Source organism: Cotesia typhae, unplaced genomic scaffold, assembly GCF_013202065.1.
Source record: "Cotesia typhae breed Kobodo isofemale line unplaced genomic scaffold, CoteBio_Ctyphae contig_34, whole genome shotgun sequence".
Taxonomy (NCBI): domain Eukaryota; kingdom Metazoa; phylum Arthropoda; class Insecta; order Hymenoptera; family Braconidae; genus Cotesia; species Cotesia typhae.
This window is the reverse complement of record NW_027423742.1, coordinates 222,917-236,087: the sequence shown is the minus strand read 5'-3', so window position 1 is coordinate 236,087 and position 13,171 is coordinate 222,917. Positions and strand designations below refer to the sequence as shown.

The following is a 13,171-nucleotide window of genomic DNA, read 5'->3' as shown; positions in this document are numbered from 1 at the left end:
GTAATAATTTAAAATGTCAATTGCATTGGCATTTCATATTATTACGGTTGTTTAGTATGTATTTTCAAATTTTATTCTACCAATTATACATAAATTTTTTTGTGAGAGAGGCTTTTTGTTCTGAATTACATTACTTCTTCTGTTGGTACTCTAACGCTAGCGCCACCTATGTTGTTTTTCTTAACTATCTTCGTTGTCTACTTTTTTATCAGTACATTTTCAGTGCTCCAAAAACTCATCATTTCGTATACATGATAATAACAATTTTTTCGAAATAAGTCATTTTCTCATTATATAAATTCATTTATTATCAATAATTCTACAATGAATAAAGAAATACGTTTAATCGGTATACCTGTGCAAAAACTCACTGACCGTAAGTTACCAAAAGTGAAAGAGGTTATAAGAATGTTTTTCTATCAACTTAAAGTTTTAAAGTTTTCAATCAAACAAAGTGCAAAAATTCAGCTGACAAGGTTATTGAATTGTGGAAAATAAATCAGATCCCTACGAGTGAAGCTCCTAATGTAGTCAAAAAAATTCTCCGTTTTCATACTGAGTGGTTGAAATTACAAAAAGATTTTAATAAGAAAAGTGATAAGGTAAAGGAAAAGGAGTTTCAGACTGATCTTGAACAATTATTTGACATTGTAAGTAAAAATTTCCTAAAAGGGGTGGATGATAACATTAGGAAGTTGTATTTGGATCAAAAATTCTGTACACACAAAGAGATTCTTTCGAATATTGTACCTGCGTCAAACTCAACTACAGATATGATGGAAATCGATGAAAGCAGTAAGTATCTGAGATAAATAATTGTTATAAATTCAGGTAGGAGTGTAAAACTTCCTTTATATTTATTATAAACAATGAGAATATCATTTTTCTACTTTACTTGCATTATAAATATCAGTATTCCTACGTATGACATTTGACTCGACGGTTTCTGGTACTCATGTTTAATTGCTTCTCATCATAATGAATAAGTGTTGGAAATTTTGTCTGTTTAATTTAAAAATGAACTCTTATTACAGACTTGAATCAGCCGTCTACCAGTAATGGGATTGTTTTAAGTGGAAAATCAGAATCATTCTCGACGCATACATTAAGTGGAACTACAAATTCTGGATCTGATTTGGAGTATGAACCCCCAATTCCGACGTTTCTGCACTTGACAGAGCTAATGTCAGCAGTAGAAACGCGATGTTCATTATTGCTCCGGTTTTATCAGCTGTTGGTATAAAAATTGAAGATACAACGCTCAGCTATAGGTCCATCCAACGAGCTCGTATGGTTCAAAGAAAAGACATTGCTCAAGGATTAAAAGACAATTTTAAAACACACGATAAATACGTAGTGCATTGGGATGGTAAAATGCTAAATGATCTAATTGAATCCAAATCTGTGGAACGACTACCGGTTCTTTTAACTGCGTATGGTACTGAACAATTACTTGGAGTTCCAATAATGAATTCTGGGACGGCAGTTAATCAAACATCCGCCATTTTATCAACATTGAGTGAATGGGGTATTATTAAGTATGTCAAGGCGATGTGTTTTGACACTACGGCTGTTAATACAGGTAATCAATCAATTACAAAAATATTTTATTGTTGTCATTCTAGTTTAATTTCTATTTCTTACTGAATTTTACTATCAAAATGTATTAATCGTTTACTCGTTTGGATTTGAAATATAACCATTGATTTTTCTTAATTACTAAATTTAACGATAGTCATTTATTATTGTTCTACAGGAATTCACAACGGTACATGTAAGGAAATTGAAAAGATTTTGGGAAGAGAGTTGATCTGGTTATCATGTCGTCATCACATTTTTGAGATCGTATTAAGGGGCGCATTTGAAGTATTTTGGCCTGTGTCATCTGGGCCAAATGTACAGATGTTTGGAAGGTTTAAAAATTTTGGGATGATATAGATATAACTAATTATAAATCTGGTGTTGAAGATGCTGTTGTTGCTGATATCATTTCGAATAAAAAGATGAAATCTCTAGTTTTATTACGAAATCTTTACAGGTATGATTTAACTGTGATTTAAATTATAAAAATTTCGTTATTTTTGACAAATTTTTTATTTTTGATAGTTACTACAACCCGGAGATGATTATAAAGAATTATTGGAATTATCATTGATTTTCCTTGGAGAAATGCCTCAAGAAAAGATTTCTTTCAAACGTCCTGGTGCTGTTCATCATGCTAGATGGATGGCTAAGGCCATTTATAGTTTGAAAATGTATCTATTCAGAGATGAATTCAAACTCTCTCAGAAAGAATTGCATGGTCTTCGTCATTTCTGTATTTTTATAGTCACATTGTATTTAAAAGCTTGGTTTTCATCAACTTCTGCAACAACTGCTGCTTATCATGACTTGCAGTTTATGAAAAATTTATTGGAGTACAAAAATATCAATCCTTTGATTTCTTCAGCTACGTGTGAAAAAATGATTTCGCACTTATGGTATTTGAGCGATGAACTTGCCATTTTATCACTGTTTGACGATGGCGTTCCATTAGAAGTAAAAAAAGTATTGTTGAAGCTGTTAATACTCGTGAAGGTACAGATTCTAAAGCTAAAAGATTTGTAATTGCTAAAAAGATTTGAATTCATTGGCGCAGAGAACTCTGAGTGACTTTGTGTCTAAAAAGTCATTAAATCTTTTCAAAATCTTCGATCTACCGTATGACTTTCTTGACGTCGATGTTGAATTATGGCCTACTAATGAGAGTTATCTCGAAAATAAAGAATACTTTCAACAACTAAAAGTTGTCAATGATTCAGCAGAGCGAGCTGTTGCATTAGTCAGTGAATATAATCAATGCTTGACAAAAAATGAAGAACAATTCCAGTACTTATTGCAAGTTGTCAAAGAACATCAAAAAACATTCCCAAATTGTAATAAAAGAAATTATTTATAGTAATAGCGTACTGTTATGTTAAAAATATAGACAATTATATTGCAATTGATAATTCAATAAAAAATTTATCTATAAAAAAGTTAAATACTGGTTGTTTCTCACTTGATTCGATACTTTTCATATTAAATTTGACAAAGAAATATGTCATTCACTTCAAATTAAACTAATCATTGGCTATATGTCGAAAAAAATGCTCTAATATCTTGTTTTAATGCAATCAAACAAGCTCAAGACTGAAAACAATATTAAAAAATTGTTTATAACATTTCTTTATCGATCGAAACTCAAATTTATGTAAATTTTCCTGAAACTCATAGTTTAAATTAAAATTTATCGAATTATTGATCAAAAACTGGAAATATTGATATTCGTTAATGTTTGACGATGAATATCTCGTAACGGCTTCACTTAATCAAAAATCATAAGAGACCATTTTTGTAGAGCAGTAAATTTCCTACAAAATCATGAGTTCCGCAATCCGAAATAATTTTTTTCATCGACTTATAAAATTCATAATAAAAACGAATATTTTCCTTAAAATAGCCAAACTTCAACTATGAATATTTTTTAATCGGTTGAGTTTTTGAAAAAGTCATAAGAGACCTTTTTTGTAAAGCATTCAATTTCTCACAAAATCTATGCCACGGAATATTTTTCCAAGCAGTTGGAAGCGAGATATAAATTTTTTTATCTGATTATTCGAAAAAAATAGAAACCCGCAAAGCGGAGGACCTTCCCGTTATAATTAAGAGCTTATACTTGGAGAGAATTCTTTTTAGGTGTCTACGAACCTAATTTTCAAAGTATAAAGTCAAAAATAAATTATTCGATTTTTTTGACCCACCCTAATATATATAACTATATACAATTATATGTAATCGTTTATGCAATTTCAGAATGAAAGTTTGAGCCCATATTCCTATTCTTTTTTTTTAGTCTAAAATTTTTCCATTTATAGTACAAATTTATTTCAAAACATAATAAAAGTTATTTCTTAGACGATATTTCTCAAATTATTTCATAAGAGGCTCTAAATCTTTTCACACGGCAATTTAGCCTAAATGTACTAAAACTTTTCTGTAGGGAATCAAATTTTATTTAAAAAATAATTATGTTCAATTACTCTGTCACCTCAACCGTTCCATTAAAAAAAGCAAAATACGCAATTATTTCGTAGGAATTTGACTTTGGTTACGTGTATATACTAAAACATGTAAAGTGATGAACGATTTAACACAAAAAAAGTCGTTTCAAGAAATGAACCCTAATACATAATTAATAATTTATAATTAATATACATTGTCTACAAAGTATTGTTGACTATGAATATATCATAAATAATATTTGCATTGTAAATACACCGTGGATTCATTTTATAAACACTATATAACCAACGTGGATTCACCGTGGATTCTGAATGTAACGACGATCGATTCATTGTGTAACCACCGTAATTAATCATTGTGTATCCATTGCAAATGCACCGTGTTATCACCGTGGATTAATTATACAGGGTGTCTCAGAAGTCGTGAGCCACCGGACAGGGTGTGGTAGAAAATTGGATTCTGAATAGAAAAGTCCTTTACCATTTTTCGATCAGACCCATAGAAAAATTACTATAAATTTATGAAAATAGACCAATGAGGAGCGCGGTTTAGCGGCAGAACGGTAGGCGCAAGAGCGAGCGAGTGGAAGCGCGACAGGCAATGAGTGCGCGCTCGCTTGCACACGTGTGATATCATTGCTCAGTTATAGCGGGATGCCCGCATGCAATAATAATGATCAATGATACTCCTGTAAATAAAAAAAAATTAATATTAGAAAAATCATCCCATAGACAGCCCCATAAAATAAAAAATGTGCGATTTTTTGATAATTAAAACTCAAATTTTCGGTGTCACCGAAAAATGAAAAAAAAAAAAAGCCAACAGTCATATTCAATGATACCCCTGTAATTAAAAAAAAAAAAAAAAAAGAAAAGTTATAAAAGTACCCCATACACTCTGAGATACAGCCCCATAAAGCCAAAAATTTGCGATTATTTAATGATGAAATTCAAATGATCAGTGTGCACTTGAAGTTAAAAAAAAAGCAATAAAAATAATCAGTGACACTACTGTAGACCAAAAAAATTGAAAAAAAATAAAAAACTACCCCATAGACAGGGAGATACAGCCCCGTAAAGCCGAAAATTCGCGATTATTTAATAATGAAATTCAAATGATCAGAGTGCACTTGAAGTGAAAAAAAAAAAAAAAGCAATAAAAATAATCAGTGACACTACAGTAGGTGAAGAAAATTTTTAAAAATAAAAAACTACCCCATAGACAGGGAGATACAGTCCCATAAAGCCAAAAATTGTGCGATATTTCAATAATTAAAATAGAAATTTTCGACGACTACTCAAAATTTCAAATAAAAATCTAGGACTAATAGTTAACTATACCCATAACAATCAGAAAAAAATTAAAAATTACAAAAACCACCCCATAGACACTAAGATACAGCCTAATAAAGCCGAGTATTTCGGGATTATTTAACATAAAAATTAAAATATTCACAGTGCATTCGAAATAGAAAAAAAATACCAATCAAAATTATCAGTGGTACTTTTGACCATCAGACAAATTTAAAAAATTGTAAAAACACCCCATAGATACCGAAATATGACTTGATAACGCACAAAAATCGGGATTGCTTAGAAATTAAAATTCAAATTATTGGTACCCATTGAAAATCAACAAAAGAAACCTTTTGTACTTATCGATTAAACTCCTGTGTATTGAAAAAAATTATTATTTAAAAAACCACCCCGCAAACTCCGAATTATGATCCCATTAAGCTGAAAATTTCTGACTTTTTAGTAATTAAAATGCTACTTCTCGGTGTCCGTTGAAAATAAATGAAAAGTATGAAAACTCATTTTCAGATATACTCTTGTAAGCAAAAAAAAAATAAGATTTGAAAAAAACACCCCATTAACGGCGACATAGGACCCCATAAATCCGCTAATTTGTGATTTGTTAGTAATTGAAATTGAAATTCTTGGTGACCATTTAACAACAACAAGAGAAACCTATTGTACTTTTAAATTACACCCTTAAAAACATAAAAAAACTTAACTCTTGAAAATCCACCGCATAGACACTAACAAACATCCAAATAAAGCCAACAATTCGCGATTTTTCAATAATTAAAATTCAAATTTTCATATGACACCGAAAATTTCGATATCAATCCACAAAAAAATCGATAAATCGCGGCTTTATGGAGGCGTATCTTGGGGTCTATGGGGTGAATTCTTGAATTTTGATATTTTCATTTATTAAAAAGAGTAAATTGGAAAGTGGAATGAGTTTATGCTCTTTATTTTAAGTGGACACCGAGAATTTCAATTTAAGTCAATTAAAAATCGACAAATAGCGACTGTATGGGGATGTATCTCGGTGTCTGTGGGGTGGATTCTAAAATTTTGATTTATTATTTTATAACAGAGATAACATTAAAAAGTACAATAATTTTCTTTTACTTATTTTGAGTAGACACCGAGAATTTCAATTTAAATCAATAAAAAATCGAACAATTGTGGCATTGTGGGGTTGCCTCTCGGTGTTTATGGGGTGGATTCCAAAATTTTGATTTTTAATTCATAAAAAGGTTAAACTGGAAAGAAAGATAATTTTCTTTGAGTTATTCCGAGTTGACACCGAGAATTTCAACTTAACTTCACAAATAATGGAGAAATCGCAGCTTTATGGGGGTGTATCTCAGTGTCTATGAGGTGGATTCTTAAATTTTGATTTTTCAATTCTTTACAAAGGTTACATTGGAAAGTACGATAATTTTTTTTAAGTTATTTTCAGTGGACACCGAGAATTTCCATTTAAATCAATGGAAAATCGAAAAATCGCGGCTTTATAGGGTTGTCTCCTGATGTTTATAGGGTGGATTCCGAAATTTTCTTTTTTTAATTCATGACGAAGATTGAACTGGAAAGTGGGATAGTTTTCTATGGCTTATTTTCAGTGGATACCGAAAATTTCAAATTAAATAAATGAAAAATTGACAAATCGCGGCTTTATGGGGGCGCATCTCAGTGTCTATGGGGTGGACTCCATAATTTTGATATTTTTATGTATGACTGACGTTAAATTGAATAGAAGGCTTATTTTCTTTTTGTTATTTTCAGTGTACACCGAGAAATTCATTGAAAGTAAATTAAACATCGACTTATCGCCAGTTTTTGGGGGTGTATCTCGGTGTTTATAGGGTGGATTCCATAATTTTGATATCTTTGTGTATGACCGAGGTTACATTAGATAGGAAGATTATTGTATTTCTGTTATTTTAAGTGGACACCGAGAATTTCAATTTACGTCAAATAAAAATCGACAAATCGCGAGTGTATGGTGTTTTTTTCAAATCTTATTTTTTTTTTTGCTTACAAGAGTATATCTGAAAATGAGTTTTCATACTTTTCATTTATTTTCAACGGACACCGAGAAGTAGCATTTTAATTACTAAAAATCAGAAATTTTCAGCTTAATGGGATCATAATTCGGAGTTTGCGGGGTGGTTTTTTAAATAATAATTTTTTCGATACACAGGAGTTTAATCGATAAGTACAAAAGGTTTCTTTTGTTGATTTTCAATGGGTACCAATAATTTGAATTTTAATTTCTAAGCAATCCCGATTTTTGTGCGTTATCAAGTCATATTTCGGTATCTATGGGGTGTTTTTACAATTTTTTAAATTTGTCTGATGGTCAAAAGTACCACTGATAATTTTGATTGGTATTTTTTTCTATTTCGAATGCACTGTGAATATTTTAATTTTTATGTTAAATAATCCCGAAATACTCGGCTTTATTAGGCTGTATCTTAGTGTCTATGGGGTGGTTTTTGTAATTTTTAATTTTTTCTGATTGTTATGGGTATAGTTAACTATTAGTCCTAGATTTTTATTTGAAATTTTGAGTAGTCGTGGAAAATTTCTATTTTAATTATTGAAATATCGCACAATTTTTGGCTTTATGGGACTGTATCTCCCTGTCTATGGGGTAGTTTTTATTTTTAAAAATTTTCTTTACCTACTGTAGTGTCACTGATTATTTTTATTGCTTTTTTTTTTTTCACTTCAAGTGCACTCTGATCATTTGAATTTCATTATTAAATAATCGCGAATTTTCGGCTTTACGGGGCTGTATCTCCCTGTCTATGGGGTAGTTTTTATTTTTTTCAATTTTTTTGGTCTACAGTAGTGTCACTGATTATTTTTATTGCTTTTTTTTAACTTCAAGTGCACACTGATCATTTGAATTTCATCATTAAATAATCGCAAATTTTTGGCTTTATGGGGCTGTATCTCAGAGTGTATGGGGTACTTTTATAACTTTTCTTTTTTTTTTTTAATTACAGGGGTATCATTGAATATGACTGTTGGCTTTTTTTTTTCATTTTTCGGTGACACCGAAAATTTGAGTTTTAATTATCAAAAAATCGCACATTTTTTATTTTATGGGGCTGTCTATGGGATGATTTTTCTAATATTAATTTTTTTTTATTTACAGGAGTATCATTGATCATTATTATTGCATGCGGGCATCCCGCTATAACTGAGCAATGATATCACACGTGTGCAAGCGAGCGCGCACTCATTGCCTGTCGCGCTTCCACTCGCTCGCTCTTGCGCCTACCGTTCTGCCGCTAAACCGCGCTCCTCATTGGTCTATTTTCATAAATTTATAGTAATTTTTCTATGGGTCTGATCGAAAAATGGTAAAGGACTTTTCTATTCAGAATCCAATTTTCTACCACACCCTGTCCGGTGGCTCACGACTTCTGAGACACCCTGTATAAACACTATATAACCACCATGAATTCACCGTGGTTTCTGCATATAACGACTGTGGATTCACTGTGTAAGCGCCGTGGGTTCAGCGAGGGACAACTGTAGGAACATGGTGGATAAATGGAACAAATACACGGTAGAAACACTGTGAACTCACCCGGTATACACAGTGTTTCCACAACCACAGTGTTTCCACAATGTTTCCACCGTGAAGTCAAGGTTGCGAGGGTACTTGTGAGCCACTACCATTGCTTGCGATGACAGTGAGTAACTGGGTACGGGCATTTCCTGCGGTCAAAGTTTCCATGCCGACCAAAGTGTCAATAAATCCGCGAAATTCACTTTAATTATGAAATAAAAATGAAAACAAAAATTATAATATAATTTCATTGTTATTAATTAAATTAAATTATTAAAAAAATTAATTAGACTAAATTTAGTAGTTATTAAATCAATGCTACTTACATATTTTCTTCATCTTTACTCCAACTGTCTATCACACAATTTTGAGTAAAACTTTCTAATAATCTTCGCCTGTTCGTTATAATTAATAATCTCGTAAAGTTATTTAATTATTTAACTATTAATACGACGCAACTGATATAACAAATGAATGGCAGGTTCGTGAGATGACCGAACACGCGCGTTTCACTTTTTTGAATTTCAAAAGAACGCCATCAATATTTTTATTTTCTGGAAATTCGTCTTTAACTGAAATAAATCTGGCGAACTAAATCCTAAACTTAACAACATATGTCTAGTATAGTAGATAGATTTATAGCAGGCAATGCTTTGACTATGTGCTTTTTGTATATGCATCCAGTAGGTGACACTACTTGTCAACGAAGCGCGAATTTGAATGTAACATGCATCATTTTAAGTAAAAAGTAAATTTATCTTTTCTTAATATAAATAATCTTGAGATGAAATGTATGAGGCATTCATTTATTAGCAATCTGATCAGTCGAATAAATAATAAGCATGAAAATAATGCTTACTTAATATTTAGGTGCGGTCTCGCGCGCATACAGTCATCCATTTATACTTGTAACATTTATTATAATTGTTGGCAATGCATACATGCGTACAATCAATATTTTATAATCGGTTTTGATTATTGTACAGAGTTTTCGCATAATAAAGGCTGATGCAATGTTATAATTTGTTTTAATTATCAAATCATTTACATCGTAGTTTTTGAATGGACTAACTAAATTTTGATTATAATCTAAATAAAAATATATTTTTTTATATCGATATGTGAAATTTTCGCGTTTATAAGAGTGAACGTTTACAGAATTATTGAATTTACTAATGATAAAGCAATTAGTAGTTACAATAATGATTATGTAATGTAAATACTGCTACTTCCTATATATATATATATATATATATATATATATATATATATATATATATATATATATATATATATATATATTTACTATTGCCCATCATTATGATTATTGAAGAAAAAAAGGAAATTAAAATAATTAAAAAATGTTTTACTGTTGATAGTCACAAGAACGTTTCAATACAATGAAAGTATGCAAATTTTCAGTTAAAAAGAGAGGAGATATCGGATGATATTTTTCAAATCATTATTTTATTGTACTATATAATTCTTAGTTGCATGTAAAGTTAATTTTCTGTTATTTTCATATAAATATATATTAGAAAGTTGGATCTCGAATATGTGTGTGTGCGGGTGTAACACGATTTAATATTTAATTGTCAAATGTTAGACCGAAATTATCGAGAATATTTTTCGAGAATTGTTTCAACGTCTAATTATCTGACTTAATAATAATAATGATAAAATGCAAATTATAAGATATTTTCATGAAATAATATTACATATATTATGTTAATTAATAATTTTATTTCGTGAATATAAGATAATTATCTGTCGTTTGTATCTCGTATCATATAATTGATGATTGCTATTAATAATGATACCCATTAATTATATTATTCATGATACGTATCAATAATTATCACCAAAAGTAGTGAAAATTCTTCGAAGTGGTAGAATATTGGTAGTTCATGAGATTAAGTCATCAAATAAATACAAATAATTATTAGTCAATATACTGTATACTTCACAGTTAGTATACTTCTTCCTTCAATATAAATTATCATAGTATCTTGACGACGAACATTTTTTGTAGATGTTAATTAATTGCTTTTAAAAGTTGAAGTAATAGTGTAAATTTAATAATAATTCGTCATTAATTTAAAATTTTTCAATTAAATAAAATTACAAAATATCTTAAGAATATATTCACAATATTTTAAGAATATCTCACATAAAAAAAACTTATAATTGGGAAAAAAAATATGAAAAATTGTAGGTAGTTAACAAAATTTTCGAATATTATTCAATAAATAAATTGAGGAGGTAATGTCTACACAAATAGTTCTTTATAGACATAATTCTTTACTAATCGATCATTTTTAGTATTATCAAAAAAGACTGCTAAAGATGCCCAACTACGGACACGTGATTGTGCCACGTATAATTGCCCGTGATTAAAGACATCTTTTGTAAGATCGATTCCAATTTTATGAAATGTTTGGCTCTGAGCTTTATTTATGGTCATACAGAATGTTAATTTAATCGGGAATTGTCGTCGTTTAAAGGTAAAGGGATAGACGTTCTCGCAATACAACGCCCGTTAGTATATTACATCGTAAAACATTCGTACCTAATTGTGTAATCATTAGTCGAGTACCATTACATAATCCTTCACTTAACGAAAGATTTCTAATTAACATGACAATCGCGTATTGTCTTAAACGAAGTTCATATGGAGCTATATTAGGTGGATTTAACGTGTTAAGATATTCCGTTAAAATAGCGTCATCAAAAGCTCCATTATCACAATTTTCAGTACTATCAACTGCTGTATATATTTTTTCAGTGGAAATATCTAATAATTCAATAACTTCTTGATTGATTGCATCTACGTCGATATTTCGGGCTGAAAGAATTGCAGTTCCAGTAAGTTCATGATAACGTTTACCTCTAATAATTCCTTGGTATACATCGGTTACAATATTGTTACGTGTCGATACTAAACATTGATTTGGAAGTACTAATTTATCATCTATATCGTTAATTTTACCATTCCCGACATCTAATAAAAATTGAACAAATTCTGTTTCTTCTGGCAATGCCCGCATATTCTGTTGTAATGAAAATGTGCGAAAATGCTTCCATAAGGAAGAAAATTTGATTGATAAATTAATAGTTTGAGTTCTCGTTGCATGAACTTGTACCGGAAGTAATTGACGAAAACCTCCACCCATAATCATTATTTTTCCACCAAAAGGAATATCATTATTCATAATATCCTGCAATGTACGATTAGCAATTTCTAAAGCATATCTAGGTAACATTGGCGCTTCGTCCTAGATAAATACATCAACATTACTTTGTAACAGTTTTACCTGCTCAGATTGGCCCCTAATCAATTTTTAATTTAACTAAACAAAACTAACAACAATAAAAATTATCAGGGCGCCACCAGGATTATTAATCACGGTTCCTGGAACCGGTCTAGAGCTGAGAAAACTTATCTTAGGGTAGAGAGAGTGGAGGAAGGTGCTGTTAAATAATAAAAATTTAATTAACAATCTGATCAGTTTTATTAACAATAAAAATTTACCAAACTTAACAATTTTTAGCGCTCACACACACACTTATAATCTAACGAAGCGGAGAACAACAGCGAAATAAACGATATTTACAAACGAACCTCCAATTTGACGATACGATGACTAGACGGGCTTTTTCGAACAAACGGTCTCCCACACCTGTCTTAGAACTAATTGGGCTTTTTCGAACAAACGGTCTCCCACACCTGTCTTAGAACTAATTGGGCTTTTTCGAACAAACGGTCTCCCACACCTGTCTTAGAGCTAAACTTAAAACTATAAGTCCACCGGACTAACAACAAACTAACTCCACACTTAAAATTAAGTCCACCGGACTACCGAACTTAACACTATTAACACTCTCTATCACGCATAACCCGTTCAATTCTTCACACACATAACCCACACTTCGCTTAAATAATTTATTTTTTTATTTTAAAAATGATTTTAAATTAATTACAATTTACTTTGATTTTACTCAATCATTGGCTATCGGTGAAACGAAAATTCCTATATAATGACCAATTTCTTACTAAACTTTTTTTCGTGTTGACCTTGACTCAATATCACTGATTACTTAGACTTATCAATTATAAAAATTCGACACGAGTCGAAATAGTCAAATTTAATTGCTAGAACATTCGCTAGTCAAGTCTTTGCTTGACCTTGGGTATTGGAATTTATGCGACACACAACTGACGCTTGACGAAAATTCCACGTAT

The 13,171-nt window shown here is 30.6% G+C and overlaps 2 protein-coding genes across 2 annotated transcripts; one reads left to right on the top strand and one right to left on the bottom strand.

Annotated features, from left to right (window-relative positions):
- Nucleotides 1-1,166: 1,166 nt before the first annotated feature.
- LOC141526504 (uncharacterized) lies at nt 1,167-1,938 on the top strand. The gene is made up of 2 exons (XM_074241538.1): nt 1,167-1,582; nt 1,757-1,938. The coding sequence occupies exons 1-2, from the start codon at nt 1,204-1,206 to the stop codon at nt 1,936-1,938; spliced, it is 561 nt and encodes a 186-aa protein (XP_074097639.1). The 5' UTR covers nt 1,167-1,203.
- A 7,065-nt stretch (nt 1,939-9,003) lies between these two features.
- LOC141526503 (uncharacterized) lies at nt 9,004-12,191 on the bottom strand. Its single transcript, XM_074241537.1, has 3 exons — nt 11,566-12,191; nt 9,255-9,323; nt 9,004-9,130 (listed from the first exon to the last, which is right to left on the bottom strand). Exons 1-3 carry the CDS (start codon nt 12,189-12,191, stop codon nt 9,004-9,006), a joined length of 822 nt encoding a protein of 273 aa, XP_074097638.1.
- Between the last annotated feature and the right edge of the window lie 980 nt (nt 12,192-13,171).